The sequence below is a fragment of the Narcine bancroftii genome, chromosome 4 (genome assembly GCF_036971445.1).
Source record: "Narcine bancroftii isolate sNarBan1 chromosome 4, sNarBan1.hap1, whole genome shotgun sequence".
Lineage (NCBI taxonomy): Eukaryota > Metazoa > Chordata > Chondrichthyes > Torpediniformes > Narcinidae > Narcine > Narcine bancroftii.
The window spans coordinates 64,581,332-64,604,289 of NC_091472.1; the positions used below are offsets into that span (position 1 = coordinate 64,581,332).

Genomic DNA, 22,958 nt, shown 5'->3' on the forward strand with positions numbered 1-22,958 from the left:
GATGGCTGCACCCAGTGATCAATAATTTTAACCTCTGGCATCACTGCACAAGTTGCTCAAGGCAGTATCCTCAGCTGAACCATCTTCCACTGCATAGCCAATAGGCCCTTTCATCTGCCATGTATAACAGGGTGAACTGGGCAATTTGCGCAGTTAGCACCCCAGTTAGAAAGGGTATGACCTGGTCAACCCTGTCAGAATCCAACTGGCTCCTGACCTACCTCAGAGGTAGTCAGGGAACCCAGTTAAACTTAACTAGGTCGCATCCACAGGCCATTTGAACAAGAAAATGGCTAACCCGCTTATTCCGGTGACGTCAGTGCTTGCGTGCGACACCGGGCAGCCAGCATCTGAACATCCAGCAGGACTTCCAGTGAGTGCATGACGCATCATTGCAGGGGCATGATCCCCCTTAAATCGCCAGGTTGACGATTTAATGGGTAGATCTCCCTGCAATTTGAAAGGTTCTTCCAGCACCTTTGCCCTAGTAATCACATCCAGGTCCCAGGAGGGCTACCCAGGTGCTGCAATTTAAAAGGGGCTAATGATTCTTCTTTCACATATGGCTGGTGGGATGAAAACTTGTTGATTTGAACAATGGTCAATCAATTCACAACTTCTCAGCCTTGAAGGAGTTTCCTGCATTCTTCAGGACCGAGAATGAATCTGCCCTTAAGTTGTCATGAAAGAGCCAAAGAATAATTCTCCAAAAGAATGACTAAACCTAGAAATTCACTGGCGATATCTTAAACACACAGCCCACTATCCACATCTGTAGAGTTACCCTTTAACTTGACTATTCCAGATCAGGTCAGAGGCTGCTCACCTCCATGCACCCCTAAACCATCTCCAACAGGTTTTAGATTATTTATCACTTTATACCTAGTACATAAAAAAAATAGGCTCACATTGTCACACTCCACTCACCTTAATTTGTGCAGTTTCAGTAACACATGCATTTCAAAATAACTCTTATCGATGCCAGCACTGCATCCATCACATGAAATATCCTAGCTTTATACATTTCTGAGCATCTCTCACTCAAATGAATATTTTTTTTTATTTTAATAAACAATCTATTCAATCTCTCTCATAGGACAGACTACATGTCCCATCAAGTGTGGTGTGTTTTGATGCAGTTTCGCTGAAGTACAGACAGTCCCCAAAGTTTTGTTAATAAACTGTAAATAAACCAATTTTTATATGCCAGTTAGAAATGTCCATCCAATCATCCCACTCTCCATATATTTCCCATAACTTGTAACATTTCATGAAACATTCATCCCAACACTTCAAGATTAAATAAATGGAACATTTATCCAGTTTTTTTTTTTAAGTGTTTCATTAACACCATCTTGAAAAATACATTGGGAGAATTTATGCAGTCGAATTTTCATAAAGGGGCCCCCAAAAACAAGGAAGCCAAAGGTGCTCTCAGCACTCCAAGCATTGTCTCTTCAAGACTCTTCATAATTACTGCAAAACATCACTATTTTTGTTTTCAAATTCTATGCAATTCATGCCAACATACTATTTGCCTTATTGCTTGCTGTTACCTTCCAGTGACTTGCACACAAGGGTATCAGCGTACAAAATAAAAAGCAAAAAACAAATTGCTGAGGAATTCAGTAGGAAGAGCTGCATTTTTGGTAAAGACCTTACACTGACCTGAGACATTCGTGATGCAGTATTTTTTTAAAAATTTTATTTAATTGTTTGCATCATTACAGGAAAAAATGAATAAAACATTAATCAAATATCCATAGCCAATGACAAAAAAAAATTTCTCCCCACCCCCCCCACCCAAAAGTAAGGAAAGAAAGAAATGCCTACCATTTAATATACAATAATATTAGCATATACAATCATTAATTGTTATTAAAAATTATAAATTAAGAGGAGTGGATAATTACACATGACCTCTTTTGGTGGACACAAAATTATCCATAAAATCCATATATGGTTTCCAAATGCTATAAAAATTTTCATCTCAATTCCCTAAACTATATGTAATTTTTTGCAAAGATATACAATTTCACATCTCTATACCATCTACTTAATAACACTTCTCTATCATCTTTCCATGATATCGCTTTACATTTCTTTGCACTTGCTATTGCAGTACTTTTTGAAAAAATTCTTGCTATTTGTCCAATTTCAATTTTATACCCTTTTCATAAATATCTCCAAGTAAAAATATTCTTGGATCCTTTGGTATCTTTATCTTCATAATTGGCCCTCAGTTCATTCCAAAATCTTTCCAATTTTTCACAAGACCACATTTAATGCAAAAAAAAGTCCCCATTTCTTTCCCACATCACAAACACTTACTTGAATAATTAGAATCGTCCATTTAATTTACGTGGAGTATAATACAACTGATGAAGAAAATTATAATGAACCATTTGATAGCTAACATTCACTGCATTCGTAACACTTTCATAACATAATTTTGACCAAATCGCCTCCTGAATTTGTATATTTAAATCTTTCTCCCAACGGATTTTTGTAAAGAAAAAAAGATTTATATAAATCAGTCTCTTGTAATTTTATATACATACTAGTCATAAATTTCTTAACAAATGTGTCTATTATTATATCTTCAAATTGACTTTGTTTAGGAAGTCTCAAATCTGCTCCCAGTCTCTTTTCAAATACATTTTTAAATAATACAATTTTTGCATATTATCAATTATCTTTCAATTGATCAAAAGTTAAGAAAAGATTCTAAGAAACAATCCTTTATCCTCTGTAAACCTTTACTAAACCAATGATCAAATAAAGGATTATTCAAAGTAAAAGGAAGAAGTTGATTTTGTTTTAACATTTTTGGTAATTGATCGTTTTTAATTCCTCTCTCAATATGAATTCTATTCCATATGTTTAAAAGATGTTTCAATATGGAAAAACTCTAGTTCCTTTAAATGACTCATTTATACAAAATTAACTCCGGAATAGTTTCACCCATTTTATTCATTTCTATTTGAATCCATATAACCATAACCATATAACCATATACAGCACAGAACAGGCCAAGCTGGTTTTTCATCCCGGTGATAACAGGAGGTCAAAGACCTCAATTGAGCTGCTTTAAAATAATTCTTAAAATTTGGTAGTCTTAGTCCACTCTTATCAAATTTCCACATTAATTTTTCTAAACCAATTCCTGACATCTTACCTTTCCAAAGAAATTCATGTATTATTTTATTCAAGTTTTGAAATAAAAATTCTGGTACTTGAATGGGCAATGAGCGAAACAAATATTTTATTCTTGAAAAAATATTTATTTTAATACAATTCATTCGTTGTGGCGGCACACTCTCTCATGGCGAACCAGCCCCACATGTAACACCACGTGGCGGGGCAGCCTTGGGAAAGTGGTGCCGTCAGGGTTTCTCCCTGCCACAAGTCTCCTCCCCAGTGCGCGCCTGGGGCAGTAATTATGACGTCACCACGGACGTGGTGACTAAGCTCATGCTGCCCTTAAAAGGGCACGTGCTGAATTTGAGTAAAACAGTCATTAACGACTTTCAACGTGGGAGCTGAGTCTTTCTTGGCTGTGTCCAACTCTACACTCGTGACCCCATTGAGCCCAGATGCCTCTTTGGTCTCAAGAACATGGATCCGGCAGAGATCAACGCCGTTGCCATCAAATTGCCCCCCTTCTGGACCCATCACCTACGTACATGGTTCGGGCAGGCGAAGTCGCAGTTTCAACTGAGGAACATTTCAGCAGATGCTACAAAGTTCTACCACATCGTGAGCGTGCTGGACGAAGAAACGGCAGCCAGGGTGGACGATCTGATACACAATCCACTGGCCGAGGGTAAATATCCTGCCCTCAAGAACCTGCTCCTTGGCACTTTTGGGCTCTCCCCTCAGCAGCGTGCCTCCTCGACGGGCTTGAGGACCGCACACCATCAGCCCTAATGGACGAGATGCTGCCGCTGGCAGATCACAAACCTTGTTTCCTCTTCTGTCAGATCATCCTCGAGCAAATGCCCTAGGACATCCAACTACTCCTGGCAGATGAGGACTTCACGGATCCACGCCGAGTCACAGCCCAAGCAGACACCCTCTGGCGCACCAAGAGGGAGAATGAAGCAGCCCTCAGTCAGGTTGTGCGACCAAGAGCCAGCCAGCCGCACCACTCCCCCAAGCACAAGCCGGAGGAGCACCATTCCACCTGGTGCTTTTACCATCAGCGCTGGGCAGCGCAAGCTCGTAAGTGCCACAATCATGTGACTACCAGGGAAACGACTTGGCCAGCCCCTGTTGATGGCTGTGGCGGCTGGCCACGTGAAAAGCCTCCTTCACATTACCGACAAGTCCACCGGCCGGCGTTTCCTGGTGGGCACAGGAACGGAGCTGAGCATCCTGCTCCCCACCGCCCTAGAGACACGCACCCAATCTGTGTCTGGTCTGTTCACTGTACAATGATCTGACAGTCTGTGGGCCTCACCACTCCACATGATGCCCAAAGCATCAGGAGGGTAGAGGCCATGTGGGGACTACTGACACCTCAATGATGCCACCACATCTGACAGGTATCTGGACCACCACTAACCTTCAGGGGGTCCAGATATTCTCAAAAGTTGACTTAATCTGGGGCTATCATCAAATCCCGGTCCACCCTGATGATGCTGATATGATTAATTTTTACCATCAATTCATACCAGCAGCAGCCCACATCACGAGGCCATTATCCCACATTTCCAGTCACAGGAAAGACATTATATGAATGAATGAGGCAGCTGAGGTTTTCAAATCTGCTAAGGACACTCTTGCCAATGCAACCCTACTGGTGCACACTAGGCCTGATGCCCTGACAGCTCTCACAGTAGATGCCTCCTATACAGTGGTCAGGGGTGTGCTTGAGCAGCTGGTGTATGGATAATGGCAGCCACTAGCCTTTATTAAGCAAGCACCTCCAGCCGCCGGAACTGAAATACACTGCATTCGACCGCAAACTATCGGCTCTGTACCTGGCAGTAAGGCATTTTCAATATTTCCGAGGGCAGGAAATTCCAGATCTTCACCAACCATAAACCACTTATCTTTGATTTCAGCCAGGCAACAGAGACACCTTTCTTAATGAAGTGCCAGTTAATGAAGGCTGTGTGGTTAACCAGAAATCATGGCTTTTATTAGTAGAAACTTAGTAATACAATAATGAATAATAATGGGCACAATCACAGTTATACCCAAGGAGAGTGTTCCTAATGGTAGAGATAATACACGTCCAATATCAGGAGAGCAGACTAAACACAGCGAAAGACTGACAGCAAGACACAGATTCATCATACTTATATTTTAGAATTCTCCACTGACATTAATCATATCACAGGGAAATCCAATGTGGTGGTTGATGTATTGTCCTAACCTGCCATTTCCACCATACATGTCCCCACCCCAGACATCGACTACATGGCTCTGGCTAAAGCACAACAAGCAAATCCCGACATTCCCTGCTTATCGGACTCAAGTAACCAGCCTGCAGCTAGAGGACATCTCAATCGGCCCAGGTGAAATGACTCTTGTGAGACACAGCTACCAGTAAGCCATGACCAATCATCCCTGCCAATCAGAAAAGACAAATTTTTGACATGGCCACAGTCTGGCACACCCCTCCATTAGGACCACTGTCAGAATGATAGCTGACCAATTCATCTAGCATGCCCTCCGAAAAGAGGTCAGCCAGCGGGCAAGGACTGACCACAATGTCAGTCTGCTAAGATCCAGATACGTTAAAGATCTTCTCCAGACTTTCGAACTACCACAGCAAAGGTTCAGCAATAATGTTGGCCCACTGCCGGTGTCACAGGGTGCCGATACCTGCTCACTATTGCAGACCATTCAACCTGGTGGCCCAAAGAAGTCCCATTACTGGAGGTATCCACCAAGACATGAGCTAGGGCCCTGCTAAACAACTGGGTGGCACACTTTGGGGTCCCAGAACATCTGGGACCTCTGATAGAGAGCCCAATTTACCTCCATTCTATGGGCAGCCTTGGCCAATACCCTTGGAACCCAACTCAACAGCATGTCACCCACAAGCCAACAGATTGGTGGAGAGGTTCTATAGGCACCTCAAATCAGCCCTCATGGCCAGAATCTCAGGGCCCAACTGGACAGATGAGCTGCCGCGGGTTCTACTGAGCATTTGAACTGCACCCAAAGAGGATTTCAATACATCTGCAGCCGAGAATGGTGTATGGTTTGCCCTTAGTCATCCCAGCCAAATTCTTGGCTAGTACCCTGGAAGACCAACTAGACACCACATTAGCCAGACTGCGCGAACGCTTGCCCCAAAGAGCATGGCCATCCCCGATCTATAGTCCACAAAGACTTCAAGAACTGTAAATGGGTTTTCATGAGGTGCAGCCACTGCTCCAAAGATCGTACGAGGGGCATAATATGTCCTCCGATACAATGGGTCCACCTGCATTCTGGACAATTGTGACTTTCACAATTGGCTAGCCTAAACTGGCACATTTGGATAGCAGTCAACCAATTACACTCCCAATCTCTCACCGCAGGGGCAGGCCTTCCAAAGGTACTAATATCTCTCCGATCACTGGTTCGGAGGGCCGACTCAGAAGATGCTGTTTGAATACTGCAATCGAGCAGGCTGCACGAGGCGCCAGTGGCCTGTTCCCATAGGCTGCTGCCAGTCAATTGCCAGAGATGGGTCACGAAAGGGCAGATCGGCACAAACCACATCAGTTGATGACACTGCAGCAAATGGGCCGATCTGGCCAATCTATGACGGTTGGTCGTGAGGACACCAATCAGAGCCTGAATGAACACAAGTCACGCCTGTCAGTCACATGGCCATCAGAGTCAACCTGGCAGTTCATTAAATCAGTGTCAACTGCACTCCTTGTTTTGTGTCAAGACACACCATAAGCTATCCATTTACCAACAATCACATAATGGGGACTTAAAACACACTGGCACTGAAAATACTTCCAGTCATTTCCAATGGAAAGGTCCAGTTACCATAATCTTATTAGCTTCAAGACACTAAAACAAGTTAGTCTTAAATTGAGGGAAAGCTAATTTTGCTATATTATACAGGAATTTGCAAAGTTTTTAAAGAGGTGGTTAAATATTTAGCAAATGGGAGGCTTTAAAAAAAAAAATTAGAAATTCAGTTCCTGCACGTAAAGGGCAAGGCTGCCCAAATTGAGGAACCCGAACTGACAAAGGATATTGCAACTCTGATCAGGAAAGTGGAGGCATGTGTGCGTCTTTGGATCAAGAGCAAATTTTTATTCAGTGATCCACATGTTTTGGGTCCTATTTTGTGAATTCCATTGGAGCAAAATTCCATTATCTAAATGTGGAGAAACAGGACATCATGTTCCATTACAACCATCTAGACTGGATATTGAATTCTACAACTTCAAGGAACTTGATTTCCATCTGTCATCAACTCCAATCATCTGAAATCAGATTCTCTAAAATCCTCAATTATCCATTTTTTTTCAGATCAATGAGAATATCCCACCCACCACCCCCCCCCCTCCCAAAAAAACAGAAATCCTCACTTATCCAAATTGACCCGGCGACGGCAGCCCAGACCCTCAGGCTCCCCAGAAGAAGCGGGAATTCGTTGAGGAGGTGTCAGTGTTCAGCATTTTTTAAAAGCGAGAATTAAACATTTTAATGCTTAAAAACCCTTCCATTCTTGTTTGTTGTTGCATAAACACTGTTACACGCTCAGTTCTCCAAAAATATGTTTATCTGAAATAAAACCAGTCCCCACCATTTCAGATAATCAGAGTTGTACAGTATATTCTCTCAGCTTGGTTTGTTTTTTTTTTTAAATATATATTTATTCCATCTGGCAATAGAGGACATGACCTGTCTGACTTGTTGAGCATGTTTTCCTTCTCTGTATTTCATCATTCTTGTGACAATGTTCCCGCTCTCCAACTGTTCCCATTAGTCACCCTGTTTTACCCTATCAAAGGCATCCTCCTCCCACTCTCCGCCATTCACACTGCCTACAACTTTTGTCTCCTTCCTAGTTCTGACAAAGGACCTTTGACTTGAAACATTAACTCTCTCTTCCCACACATGGCCTTTAATGCTATTAACACTTGCAGTTTTTTTTTTAATTTTCAAATAGAGATCAGTCTTTATTTACACAGTTGATTTATTGATATTAAAATCAATCACTTCAAGTTTTTAATCCAAGTAGTTTGATAGCTAGTAGCATTACCTTTTGAGTGTTTAAAGCCTGTCTTTATTAATGCCAATGTTTTCAGAAAAAAATTATTCAGGCTGATTTGATGGATGTATTAAGAGTGGAAAGGGGGCTTAGTTGTTTATTTGTTACCCATAGGGTATCAACATTCCTACCCCTCCAAAATCCAGCTCCTTGTTACCGACCGGTTTATGGAAAAGAGGCTATTTAAGGTATCAGACAGATTATTTCAAATACAGGCTACAAATGAGTTCTGATAACTGGGTCCATAAGCCAATTTGTACGCAATGCAGAACAGGTACTGCCTGTTCTTATTTAGCGTTCATGAGGTAACATTATGCATATGAGCCAACTGGGGGCAAAATGCACAAATTGGTGTACAATTATGTGCATGCGCGAATTGGGAAACAGCTGATGTTCGTAACCCAGGGACTGCCTGCAATTCAAATTTCTATGCTTTGTGTTATCAGATTTAGACAGGGCATCGTGAAGACCAAAATATTCAGGATGGGGAAGCCAATCTCCCGCTAATATTACCATCACCAATCTTCTTGTACTAATACCTTAAGAGTCAACATTGATTGAAAACTCAACTGAAAATGCCATTTACATGGACAATTCAGATTTTGTGGTTAAAAAAAGCAAATGATTTCCAAAAACTTAACCACCTCCTAGAAATCCCATGTGTGATATATCACCACATTCATCACAAACAGAATGTGGCTGCAGCATCTGTCTGCAAGATGCACTACAGCTACCCATCAAATCATTCAACAGCCTTCAGGACTAGGAGTCGGAAATTTCAGGTTAAACCAAAGCACGGATTTCAACTAGCATTGGGAAAACATGTATGCATAAAGTACTACACACATTTTCATCAGCAGAATTGTAACCAGGCTAAATATGGAGGGTAATGGCCAAAGGGTTCTCACAACATTCTTTGGCTTTGCTTCGTGGACGAAGATTTATGGAGGGGTAAATGTCCACGTCAGCTGCAGGCTCGTTTGTGGCTAACAAGTCCGATGCGGGACAGGCAGACACGGTTGCAGCGGAAAATTGGTTGGTTGGGGTTGGGTGTTTCCTCCTTTGACTTTTGTCAGTGAGGTGGGCTCTGCGGTCTTCTTCAAAGGAGGTTGCTGCCCGCCGAACTGTGAAGTGCCAAGATGCACGGTTTGAGGCGATATCAGCCCACTGGCAATGGTCAATGTGGCAGGCACCAAGAGATTTCTTTAGGCAGTCCTTGTACCTCTTCTTTGGTGCACCTCTGACACGATGGCCAGTGGAGAGCTCGCCATATAACAACATTACCAAAGCAGTAAACTCATACTTCAAGCAATGTCTACACTTCTATCACCGAGCCAAAAACACAACAGAAAATATTATTTATTTCATAAAGGTAACTAAACATCTTGCAAACTTAATTCTAAGGAAATGAAAGTGAGTAATTATACATTTTTTTTAATCAACATTTGTTTAAAGCTAATACTTTCCTTAAAAACACCGAAACGTTGGTGATGTATCTTTACCATTGCTACATTAAGGCATTGTTTGACTTGCTGAGTTTCTCCAGAATTTGTGTTTTTTTTCTATTCATCCTCATAACATTGTCATCCAAATTGTCAGTGGATGACAAAAAAAACTAGCATCAATATCTGTGGCCTCCAATCTGAAACAACTCTCCATTGCTACAAGCCCAGAGGAATCCAAAACCCAGCAGCAACAGCTATTCACCAAGACAAAAATGGCCACCCAAACAAAAGTTGCTTTTAACTAACTTTAAACACAAAAACAGGATCGCACTTTAACTCCTCACTATTAACTTAACTAACCTAACTTAACCTCCTTCAAATTCTAAGCGCATGTGCATACAAGGGAGAGGGGGGGTCACCATCTGATTGACATCAGCCCTCCCCCTAGCAGCCACTTTTAGGTGCCTTGGGGGACTGCTCGGATGTTGAGATTATACCTCCCCGAGGAGGGTTGGGTAAGTACTCCTCAGGGCCAGGTTTTGCACTTTCATGTGGCTTCCTGACAGCCACATTCGGGTAGAATACGTGGCTTTCCATCGGGGTATTCTGGCCACCTGAAAGTGGCTAGAGATAAGCTCGTTTGACTCTCTGTGTTTGCAAAACCACATGATCCTCTTAAAATAGAAAACTGCACTCAGACAGACTGCGGCTCTGACGTGTTGTTTCATCTTGTTTTTTTTTAAATTCCATTAGTGAAGTCCATTGGGCACCCTTCAAAGTTTTTGCAAAGGATCTTGGAGCCAGCATGTCTGGCTTGACCAGATCTCCGTATTTTAAATGAGACCTGTTTTAAAGTGTTTGCATGCGGCCTACACTAAAAAAAACCTGCCACAATTTATCTCCCAAAAAGCATATCTATATATAATATATTCAAGGTATATGAATACTCAACATATTCTCTCACACCATCCACTGTCCCATAGCACCAAGCCAATCCTGAAACCAATCGACAAAATCCAATGTGATCTGGCCTGCCAGTCAGTACCTTGACAAAGGCCCTGCTAAAGTCCACATAGATAACATCTACCACCCTGCCTTCTTTATTCCTAGTCACCTCTGCAAAACAAAATCTCAAATCAGAGAGATAAAATTTCCCAAAGCCAGACACAGGGCAAAGAAAGCCAGTTTTTTTTTAATAAAAATGCTTATATTGAAGTAGCTACAACTTATCATTCCACAGGTCAACTATTCTCCAAATTAACAGCCTGCAAGTGGAATTGAAATCGCCCCTCAATTAACGTGACGCCACTCAGAAAGGCATCTTAACATCTTGAACTCAGCGCCGAGAGCAAATTCCCACCCAATCCGGCGAAATGTTTCTGCCAATCTTCTGCCGAGGCAATGGCATTGCGAATAAAACTGCAGGAACAGAGCCACATTTATTTCACCACGAAGCAAGTTCTCATCACTTGTCACCAAACGTTAAACCTACTGCCCAGTCCCGCCCATCGCAAAAGAAGTCCATCTGCGGCCCTTTTCCCCCGCACGTGATAGTAATCGAACGGCTCACACCCAATTCCCTGCACATTTCCCCCAATTCCCTTGAGAAAGTCAACGGCATCGACCCCCGTCATCGCTCCAGCAATGAATGCAAGAACAGCTGAGTAATGCCAAGTCTGCCATTTCTCAAATATAGGCGAATTCAAAGTGTTCAAGATGCGTTTAAACAAGTCACAAATGTGGGGTTAGTGTAATAAATTGGGTGGATGTAAAACAAATTCAAACCGATCCACCCGATTGAAGCCCGAGGCCGAGTGTCCTGCTTTAATTTCTGAAACGTATCGTTTCAAATGTGAATGCTCCCATCTGGGAGTAACTCTCCCCCCTTCCCCTCGAGGACACGCTGCCAACCGGAAGACTCACCCGTTGACGGCGGGCGCCTCTTGGCCAGCTCCGTGTCGCCAAGCGTCTCCGGTTCGGGCCGACTTCTGGCGGGGAGAGGCGGAGGCGAGTCATCTTGAAATGTGCCACGGGTGACATCGTTGTCTTCTACCGTCTCCGAGGCCCTGGGCGCCGATGCAGCGACGGGAGGGGGGGGAGCGGGCGCATCGCCCGCCCCGGGCTTGAGAGGCAGCAAGTCATCGTCGGCCTTCTCCGCACCTTCAGGAGGAGAAGCTTGTAACATGTCGTCCAGATGGACCGAGGACGAGACGTACGGAGACTGGTACTCTTCCGACATGGTTCCGATCAGATGCCTTTCTTCACCAGAAAGATGTCAGCCTTATTGGGACGATCACGGATCGATTCACCTTCAGCTGCTGCGGACGAAACGCGCGCGAGCCTCGTTTGCGCCACCAGACCGAGGCGGGTGTTGAACGGGCCCGAGAACACAGCCCTCCTCCTCCTCGTGCGCTGATCACAATACAGCAGGAGAAACAATCGCGCGCTGATTCCCATGAACCAAATGCCCCTGTGCATGGGCCACCGAAGATTGATAGCTCATTCGGCCAATAAACAAAGAGCGTACCTGAGAACCACAGTGCTATTGGCTGAGGTTTGACCAATGAAAACCTAGCACCTTCATCTTACTATTTGATTGGCCGAATCTCCTTGTTCACCTCCTTGTATAAATCCGCGCCGTAATTGCGAGAATTATTTTTCATTGTTTGAAGGTATCCAGAAGTTGTCACTCAGAAGAGAGAATAAAGAGCTCAATTATTACGATATGAAGTGACTAGAACAATAGTTATTGACACATCAACACCTGCATCCTAAAGATCTGTGGGATTTTTCTTCATTATGACGAGTATTCTTCCTTCAGCAGCAGTGGAGGTCTTCCTTGGTGTTGTGTGTTTAGATAAATGAAAGAAAGAGGATTAATTTCAAACCGTTTATTAATTATATACATCAAGGATGCAGTCACAGAACATGGCCACGGGAGTGCACCAGCATAAAGAGTCCCCAGGAACCCCAGTATCCCAGATATACAGAATATGAACACAGTGACTGATCTCCATACCCTTCCTTAGCTCGTGCTCCATTCCATGACAGAAATTACCTTCAGTGCTTACAAAGTGTCACAGAATGACCAATATTTAGCAGATGTATTCAGTAACAATCTTATTAGGTGAGAAAAGTAAAAGACTTTGCTACATGTGAACAATATTAATATCAATTACTATAGCAAACAAATATATACACTGTAAAACACGATTCAGTCTCCGTATTTGGGATTTGTCTTACTAACACGACCTGAACGTGTTCTATACAGATTTTCAGTTGTGTTTGACGGTGGCTCAGCTGGAGGCACCTCAACCTAAAATCACTCTGTGTCCATCCTCCCCAATCCTACTCTCGTGGGAGTTGTACTGACAATAACCACAACAGGAGTGCAAGTATAAGACAGCTTTAATCAACTAATATGTACACTAAGAAGTCTTGTCTCTCTTCAAGACGAACCTGGAAGGCTAGACTGTGGCTCTGGACTGCTTTATGTACAAGGTCACAGGGATGACCCCTGGTGACCTAGTGGTGTGATTACATATCACCACAAGGAGTGATGACACCCAATTCCTGCATCCTGTCAAGCTCAGGTTTGACTCTGTCCTTCATAGCCACAGGAATGTGACATGCAAGAAGAACAACTGGTCTCACTTCTGAGTCAAGTCTCATGGAATAGGTTATGGGTAGCTTTCCAAGCTCACCTGAAAAAAGGTCACTGTATTCAGGATGAATTTGAAGTTCCAGATTAGTGAAGCTTCACTGGTGAACATCTTTGCTGAATGAGACCACCCCCATTTGAATGGATGCACCAAGCCCCAGCAGTGGCAGAACATACTCATGAACAAAAAAAAAGCAATGTGTACAAGTATCCCTCTAGGTAGCACTGCAACTTAACCACACCAACCATTTGGATTTTTTACCGTTTGGATATGCAAGAAGGCTTGTGGATTTAATGCATGCTCTTATTTGTTCTTCACTCTTTACTCATTCAAATGCCTTTTTTGACAAGACATTACACTTGGCACCTGCATCAATTTTCATTTTAACTGAAATGCCATTAACTTGCACAGAGGCAAAGGCTTGATCATTTTTTTTTATCTGTGCATCAGTAAAATCAACAGTCCATTTGCAGAGTTATAACATCGATATAGCATGTCTCATCTATATCACTATCAGCTTGGTCTGGTTCTATCTGGTGAACAGATCTCCTAGGTCTCCACCTAGAGTAGGTCTGTTGTTTAAACTTGCACCATTTTTTAAAATGATTCCATTTGTTACAGACAAATTGTTGACCCAAAAGTTGGGCATTTGTCTCTTTTAGCTGCATGATCACCTCCACAGTTATTGCAGTTAGTAATAAACTATGTCACAATTTTTTCTGTCTGGTCCTTCATTTTTGACTCATACTTTTGTTTTCTTATGAGCCTAGCCTGGACTGCATCAACATTTGTGACTGAGTACTGTGGAGAAGCCAATGTTTTGTTGTGATCTTTGATCATCGCATGAATTTGACAGATGGAGATAGCCTTAGATAATGTCAAATCACTATCACGCAGTAGTACCTTTCTCATAGCCATTATTAATATTACAAACTAATTTATCTCTAATAAGCTCCTCACAGAGAACTTTGATTCTTAAGTCACTGACATATGAGTCAATTGTCTCACCAGCTTTCTGATTTTGTTGTTGAACTTCTGTCTTTCCATAGTAACATTGATTTGAGGGTTCCACATCTCTCTAAATTTTCTCTTGAGGCATTCAGGATCCTCTTTGAATTCTGCAAGAACGAGGATTGGTCCTCTCTCGCTGAGATCTCTCACTTCTCATGCATATACGAAAGACCATTCACGTTCAATGGCCTCCTGTCTTGCTAGTTTGAGGAGAATGCATGCTTGACTATGGGCTGGCTTGTCAGAGTGTGCCACTGTAACAAAAATATCATATTCTTGTTCAAAGATCCACCAGTTTTCAAAGACAAGTGAGTCTGGCATCCAGTATTCATCAATCATTTTCAGCATGCAGCTGTGCTGTCATGGCTGGCTTAGCTGTCTTCATTCGAAAGAAACAAATCCCAGACGAAAAACATTAACCCTGATAAATCAGGGTTATCCCACTTCTGACACCATGTTGCTTGTTTAGATAAATGAAAGCAAGTGGATTAACTTCAAAACTAGTTCATTAACTATATACATCGAGGATGTAAAGTAACAGAATGAGCCTGCATAAAGTATTCCCTGAAATCCCAGTAATCTGAATATACAGAATATGAGCACAGTGACTGATCTACACTTGGAATACCAGCACCTTTGCAAATTCTGAGGTCAACAGTTCACTCTTTCCAGTTAATGATGTTGCAATCTATTGATTTTGGTAATCCTAAGATTTGAGCAATGTTTTTTCATGCTTTATTTGTGTTTTTCAGCCTCATAATGGCTTCTTTAACGTTCATTGGCACAACTGTGGTCCTCATGTTGAAAAATGGCAATTAAAGACTCCAAAGGTAATTAAAAGCTTAGAAGTAAGTCTGCACCAATGAAGCAATTAAACATACCTGAGTGCTCACAAACACCTGTGAAGCCAAATGTACCAAACATTATGATTCCCTTGAAATGAAGGAACTATGAATAAAAAGAGCTGTAATTTCTCCATGGTCAAACCAAAATATATGCAAGTAACTTTGAATAAAATCTGGAATGTGCATTTTAATTGTGAATTGTTTGATGGAAAACTGTGGAGCACAGGGGCAAATAAAGGAAAAAAAATTATCTACCCCAAACATCATGGAAGGCACTGTATATACCTCAAATATTTTAAAAAATTATGCTATTTATTCATTTTAACTTTGCATTATCTGTTCAACAATTCAGGAAGGTCCTTGTCATTTTTCAGAGAGAGATTTGTTGTTCCAGGACATCCACAACTGATGTACTTCCAGCCACTCCAGTGTCTTGCTGATGAAACTTTCCCTTTCAGGGTTCTCCAGGTGATAATCTCTTTCTTTCAGGTCACCACAGAGTTCCTTTTTGTTTCTCTTATTCCAAATGAAACATTAGACAGCCAGTCCTCCCCTCTTGCATGAACCTCAAGGGCTTTGACAGGCCATCTTCCAAACAGGCTTGTCAGCTTGTCCTGTTCCAGTCCCAGCTATTTCTGCTGGCTGTAACACTGTACAAGTGATCTCTGTATCTCTCTCTCATTCTCTCTGAGAAAAAGACTGTTTGACTCTCTTACAACAGCAAGCGCTCCTCCAAACAGCAACGGTTCCAGCATGCTCTTTCATCTGTTGCCTTTTGCAAACAACAATCCATTAGTGAAGTCTCTGTGCATTCTTCAAAGCTCTTGCAAATGCTGTGTAGCCAATACATCTACCATGGGGTAGAGCTCCAGTATTTTAAATAATACCTGTTTTAAAGTGTTTGTATGTGACTTACTCTAACAAACATTTCCCAATTTATCTCCCAAAAACATTATATATATATGTATATATATATACTCTGTCACAGTGTAAAAATATATGGTGGTCCTAATTACAATGTAGTGAAAGTATTTAAATTTTATATTAACATACTGGAACATGCTAATTTTGAAAATTATATCCAATCTCAGAAATTTAATCCTTATCAGAAGATAAGTAGTGTTGTACATCCTGAACTGTTTCATGGAATTATATCCAATAAGCAGAGTTCACTCTCGGGATATATTAACTAACTTAATCTGGTATTTAGACGTGTATATCACATACATACTTCTTATTCTGTCACAATCTGTGTGGGAATTTTTGTTGGTCTAATGGATAACTTCAACATGTTGAAAGCAGCCATCAGTTTGCATTAATTTCACAGTACACCTAATAGGGTAAATTTTAATTCTGCACACTCATTAGGAATTTTGTAAAACAAAATGCCTTGTGAATGCCTCAAATGCCTTGTGAATATTCTAATTACATTTGGAAACTGGTGAGATCTTTCAATTAGTCTCAGTTCACATTGAATTATAAATAGTCTTTGGTGATAATTTTTTTGATGACACAAACTTAACTTGAAATAGCACATTATTGGCATAGAGCAATGGAGAGCTTTCATTTTATTTTTAAATATTGTATTCCGAGAAACTATCAGACAATAATGTTTAATGTTCTTTAATTGCATTTTGAAATAGTCAGACTTGCACTCCCCTGTTGTTCTTTGTGATTTTCAGACAAACTAAGATTTTTTTTTGAAGATTGTAATTATATTTTTCAAAGTAACGTGAGCAGACTTAAAACTATTTAGTCAGTACGCTTCACAGGATATAGTCTTTGCTCTTCTGTTGTATTCAGAGCTTTGATTGCCTGGTACTGATACAAATGAGAAGGAAATATTTACAAAGAATCAATAGGACCATTCACTGGATCTTTATTTAAGGACTTTTTTGTGCAGCATTAACAAAAAAAATTTCAATTTCATGAATGTGAAAAATCACACAAGAATCAAAGTTACTTAATTTCACATGTTCTGGTTCTAACGTTCAAAAATCAATTTTTAAAATAGTAATTAAAATCAAATAAATAGTGACATATCTACATTTTCAAAGTCATAAATCAAAACAGAAATTGTACTAAATTCATACACTTTCAGTGTTGTACTCATTCTCCCACTATTTCAAACAACCAGGAATGATGGCCTCACTCTAAATGGCTCATAATATTCTGAAGGACCATGAGCAGCCTGAATGCTTGTGACAATCCATTCTAATGGGAGCTTTATGCATCATGGTAATGTGTTGTCAATCATTTATGTACTAGTATAACGGTCTCTGTGATTGAAACCGGTTTATATAGCTGCAGTAGACAGAAACAGTAGACAGACAGAAGAAGGTAGCTATAGTAAATATTGAATAACTAAATTAATGATTTAGGCAGCTGCTATTGTTCTAATTGGGGGAAGAAGGAAGCAAGACCAAATGTGACACAAACACAATATTTTAGAAACATTTATCTGGGACAAGATTACTAATCACCTAGAGAAAAATCTATTAATTAAGGCAGGGTAGCATGAATTAGTTAAAGAAGATTGTGTTTAACTAATCTGATAGACTTTTTGATCTGGTGTCAGATAGAACTGATAAGGGTAATGTAGTTTCAGAGGTTTTTGTTAAGTAGCTGTATAGCAATGAAGGTCATGGCATAAAAATAAAATGATTGCAAAATTGGATTAGTATCAGATAAAGAAAGATCAAGGTGAACGGTTGTTTCTTGGACTGGATAGATGAATAGTAGCGGTCCCAGGAATCAAAACTGGGGCCACTGTTTTTTTTTAATCTATAGTTGTGACCTGAACTTGGAGAGTAATTTCTAAGTTTGCAGATGACACCGAGCTTGGCAGTATTGTGAAAGGAATAATGATAAATTACAGACACACAGGAGACTGTAGATGTTGGAATATGGCCAAACACAATCTGCTGGAGGAACTCAGCAGCTCAAGCAGCATTGTTGACATTTTGAGCCAGAATTCTTCATCGAGACTGAGGGAAACTAATACAGAAGCAGTAAAAATAGGACAGGGTGGGAGGAGTGAGGCAGCAGCCCCTTGCAAGATTGGAATACAAGGTAGAGGTGAAATATGATGGACAGTCAACTTTTCAAGTTGGAACGCCCTTTTAAGAACAAGGGAGGAGTGATTGGCTAAGGTGAGCCAAATGTAAACTTGAAGAACAACATATCATATTTCTCCTGGACAATCTGCAAACAATGATAAGAATAGTGAATTTACAATTTCATGTTAACCCACCCTGATCTGGTTCCACTTTCAATCTATCCTTCACCTGTTCCCTTTCTGCTAACCCATTACAATTTTTTTTCACTCTTGGCCTGTTTCTCCCATCCTGAAGTCTCCACCACAACTCCCCCACGTGTCTCTCCTCTCCCAGCTTTGTCTTCTCCAATTGAAGAGATGCCCATCTTTAAGATCCTATTGGTTATTGGGTAAAATGAAAACGAAAGTGGTGGCACACTTAATGTAGCGGTTAGCACAACACTATTACAGCGCCATAAACCAGGATCGGGGTTTAAATCTGGCACTGTCTGTATGTTCTCCCCGTGTCTTCGTGGGTTTCCTCTGGGTGCTCTGGTTTCCTCCCATCTTTCAAAATGTACAGGGATAGTAGGTCAATTTGATGTAATTGGGCAGCACCGGCTCATAGGCCGAAATGACCTGTTACCGTGCTATATATCATTTCATCTTGTATTCATATGTGTGATTTCTTAGACAACACATGGATGAAGGGAATGGTTCTTTAAAGTTTATGTAAACAGCATCAAGAGGCAGGCCATGAGGTTGCAACCTCCATTACAGATAACATACTGTGTGTGTGTCAGTCCACTGCTGGTAGCCAAGTCTAATCAAACAGTAAGGCATTGCTAGTTGCTTTGCAACCATGATCACTATCATTACATCGCCCTTTCTTAAAGCAAAAGTAGCTTACTTTTAACTAACATGTTGTAGTGGTAGGTACACTGAACAAACTCGAGCAGAAACCACAGGCTGAGGGTTGGTTTTGTTTTCAACAACAACTGTTTATTCGAAAGCCCGTGCTGCACTTTAAGAGGCGGCCATAAGTCCCACCCCTGCATCGGCTGTGATGCGATGATGCAGCTGAGGGCGCGCATGATCCCCCTGGCCACAAGGGAGCCGAAACCCGGCAGTATCTTCTTGACGCGACTGCTCCACTTGCGCAGCTGTTACACGTGGAACCAGTTTGTCTGCATTGCGATATGCGCTGCCACACAAACCTCCCCCCAAGAATCGGCTTTAGTGGCCTGTTGCCTTTGGTGGTCACCCTTGCCTTTTAGGCTGTGCTGTAACAAGCAGTTGGTTGAGGTCCAGGTGTACTGCCTTTAGCTTGTCCACCATGGACAGCTCCTCTTTACCTCCAATGTCCAGCGTGAAGGTCTTACCAGAGATGTGTAGGGCCTTTTATGGGCCTTCATAAGGTTGTTGGAGGGGGGCTGGATGCAGACAGCGTCAGACAAACACAAAGTTTGCATCAGATAAATCTTTGGGAATGCACGCCGGCCGGTTGCCATGTGTGAGGGTTGGGAAGGTGCAAACAAGGCTAACCTGTCCTGTAGGTCCTGCAACGATGCCTTCCCTTCGGGGCCTAAGTCTTGCGATGGAGGGAAGAACTCACCCAGTAGGGTTAGAGGGGCACCATAAACCAATTTGGTAGAGGAAGCCACCAAGTCCTCTTTGGGTACCGACCTGATGCCCAGTAGGACCTGGGGAGCTTGTCCACCCAATTAAGGTCGTTTAACCAGGCCGTGAGGACTGACTTCAAGTGGCGGTGGAAGCATTTCATGAGTCCGTTGGCTTGAGGATGATAAGCGGTGGTGTGATGCAGCTTGATGCCCAGGAGCATTGCAAGCTGTGTCCAGAGTGCAGACATGAACTGCACCCCTCTGTCGGTGGTTATGTGCACTGGTACCCCAAATCCAATGCACGAGCAGTGCCCTGGCGCAGGAGATGGTTGAGGTGTCCTTCAGAGGGATGGCTTCCGGTCATCCTGTGGTGCGGTCTATCACCGTGAGGAGGTAGCGAGCATCCCGGGAGAATGGCAGTGGGCCCACTATGTTGACATTGATGTGCTCAAACTGTCTTTTTGGGGAGTCAAAACACTGGACCGGGGTCTTGACATGGCAGTGGATCTTGGATGCCTGACACTGGGTGCAGTTGCGAGCCATCTGCATGACTTGTTTTCTCAGGCTGTGCCACACGAACCTCTCTGCTACCCTGCGGGCCATGGTTTTAATGGATGGGTGCATGAGGTCTTGAAGACCTGGTGCCTCCAATGCTGGGGCACCACCAGGCGCGGCGTGCCCATGGAGACATCGCACAGGAGCATGTCAGAGCTGTCCGGCAGCTTGAAGTCCTCAAAGCGGAGGCTGGTGATGGCTGTTCAGAAAGCCTGCATCTCGTCATCCTACCTTTGGGCCTGCGCTAGCTGAGAGTAGTCCAGTCTGGGGGCTAAGGACTGGATGGCGGGTCATGAGAGCATGTTGGCCATGACGTTTTCTTTGCCGGCAAGGTGCCGGATGTCTGTGGTGAACTCGGAAATGTAAGATAGGAGACAGTCACCGACCAGGGGTCCTTGACCATGGCAAGGGTGTGGGTTAGGGGTTTGTGGTCTGTGAACACTATGAATGGCCTGCCTTCCAGGAAATACCAAAAATGCCTGATTGCCAGGAAGAGCTCCAGGAGCTCCCAGTTGAACGTGCTGTATTTAAGTTCAGGGTGCACAGGTGATGGCTGAAAAAGGCCAGCGGCCTCCACTGACTTTTGACTGGCTGCTCCAGGACACCACCGAAGGCTGTGGTCAACGCATCCATGGAGAGTGCTATGGGTACGTCGGATATTGGATGGACCAGCAAGGTGGCATTGGCCAGGGCATTCTTGGTCGCAATGAAAGCTGCATCAGCCTCCTCCGCCCATGCTAAAGTCTTGTCCTTGGTCGACATCATGGCGAACAACGGTCTCATGATGCGAGCCACCCCTGGAATGAAGCAGTTGTAGAAATTGACCATCCCGGTGAATTTCTGGAGGACTTTGAAGGTGTCGGGGCAGGCAAACTGGCGTATCGCTGAAACCTTCTCTGCTGATGGTGCTGCTCTGTTCGTGGTGATGGTGTGGCCTAAGTACAGCATGGAGTCCTTCCTGAACTGGTATTTCACCATGTTCACTGTGAGTCCAAACTCTACCAGACGGGCGAAAAGCCTGCAGAGGTATTCCTCGTGGTCTCTGATAGTGATAAGTATGTCGTCAAGGTAGATGAACACAAAGTCCAAGTCTCTGCCCACTGTATCCATCAAGCAGTGAAAAGTTTGCATTGCATTTTTGAGGCCAAAAGGCATGCAGAGAAATTCAAAGAGTCCAAAAGGGTGATAATGGCCGTCTTGCCAATGTCATCAGGGTGGATGGGGATTTGGTGGTAGCCACGTACTAGGTTGACCTTGGAGAATACCTTCGTGCAGTGAAGGTTGGCCATGAAGTCCTGTATGGTATGTGGGGGATTTTGTAGCAGTCAGGCAGCGGTAGTCTCCGCAAGGTTGCCAACCGCCCAAAGATTTGGGGATCATGTGTAGTGGGGATTCCCATGGGCTGTCCGATCTGTGGACTATACCCAACTCCTGCATCCGGGAAAATTCCTCTTTGGCCAAATGCATCTTTCCTGGGGGCAGCCTACTGGCTTTGGCGTGGAGCGGGGGGGGGGGGGGGGGCCTGGGTCAGTATGTGGTGTAACACCTCATGTTGTGGCATGAGAGAAGTGAACTCCAGTCGGCGGATCACTGGGTATTCGTTCAATATGCGTTCATACTCATCTTTAGGGCCACTCACTGTGGCCATGGATGGTAGTAGCCTTGAGTCAGACAGTTTGGAAAGTCCGGGCCTGCACCAGATGCTTGGCTTTGACATCTACCAGCAAGCTGTGCACTTAGAGGAAATTGGCACCAAAGATCACTGTGCCCACCATGGCTACCGTGAATTTCTTCTGGAACTTCTCACTGTCAAGTTGAATCTGCATGTTGTGCATGCCGAAGGTTCTGATGGTGGTGTTATTTGCCACCCAGAATGCGGGGCCTCACGGCCGTGTTCGCGTCTCCAGTGCAGTTGGCAGGATGACACTGAGTTCAGCGCCCATGTTGACCAGGAACCATCGGCTGCTTGTTCTATCTGTGACATGGAGGAGGCTGTTGATGTGACCAGCCGTCACAGTCATTAACAGCGGCTGGCCTGGTCGTTTTCTGGGAGTGAGCAGAGTTGCCTGCATTTCTGTGCCTGTGTCCCCCAACGTTGGTGATAGAAGCACCAGATGGTGTTCGGTGCCTCTGCTGGCTTACCGGGGCGCAGTTGTGACTGGCTAGGTTTGGGGCACATCACCTGACTCACGGATGATTCGTTCTTGTGCTTTGTGTGCCACAGGTCATCCGCTTGGGCCGCGACTTTGCGTGGGTCTAAGAAATCCTTGTCTGCTAGTAGCAATTCAATGTCATCCGGAACTTGCTCTAGGAAGGCCTGTTGGATCATGAGGCATGGCCTGTAGCCCTTTGCCAGCACAAGTATTTCATCCATGAGGACGGATGGTGCCCTGTCTCCAGGCCATCCAGGTGCATGAGCCTGACAGCATGTTGGCGTCTGGATAGGCAAAAAGTGCTGAGGAGGAGCTGCTTGAGCGCCAGGTATTTACCTTCCTCTGAGGTGTCATGAATCAGGTCGTCCATTCTGGCGGCGGTCTCCTAG

The 22,958-nt window shown here is 43.3% G+C and overlaps 1 protein-coding gene across 2 annotated transcripts in view; it reads right to left on the reverse strand.

The window, feature by feature from the left end:
- LOC138760633 (reticulon-4-like) overlaps positions 1 to 12,164 on the reverse strand; it is a 101,654-nt gene extending 89,490 nt beyond the window's left edge. The window contains exon 1 of one of the 2 annotated variants that reach the window (XM_069931446.1): positions 11,608 to 12,150. In XM_069931446.1, the coding sequence (XP_069787547.1) occupies positions 11,608 to 11,923 (316 nt within the window). In that variant the 5' untranslated portion in view covers positions 11,924 to 12,150. Of the gene's footprint in view, positions 1 to 11,607 lie in introns of both variants that reach the window. The other variant, XM_069931448.1, reaches the window with a different exon arrangement.
- Positions 12,165 to 22,958: the final 10,794 nt, after the last annotated feature.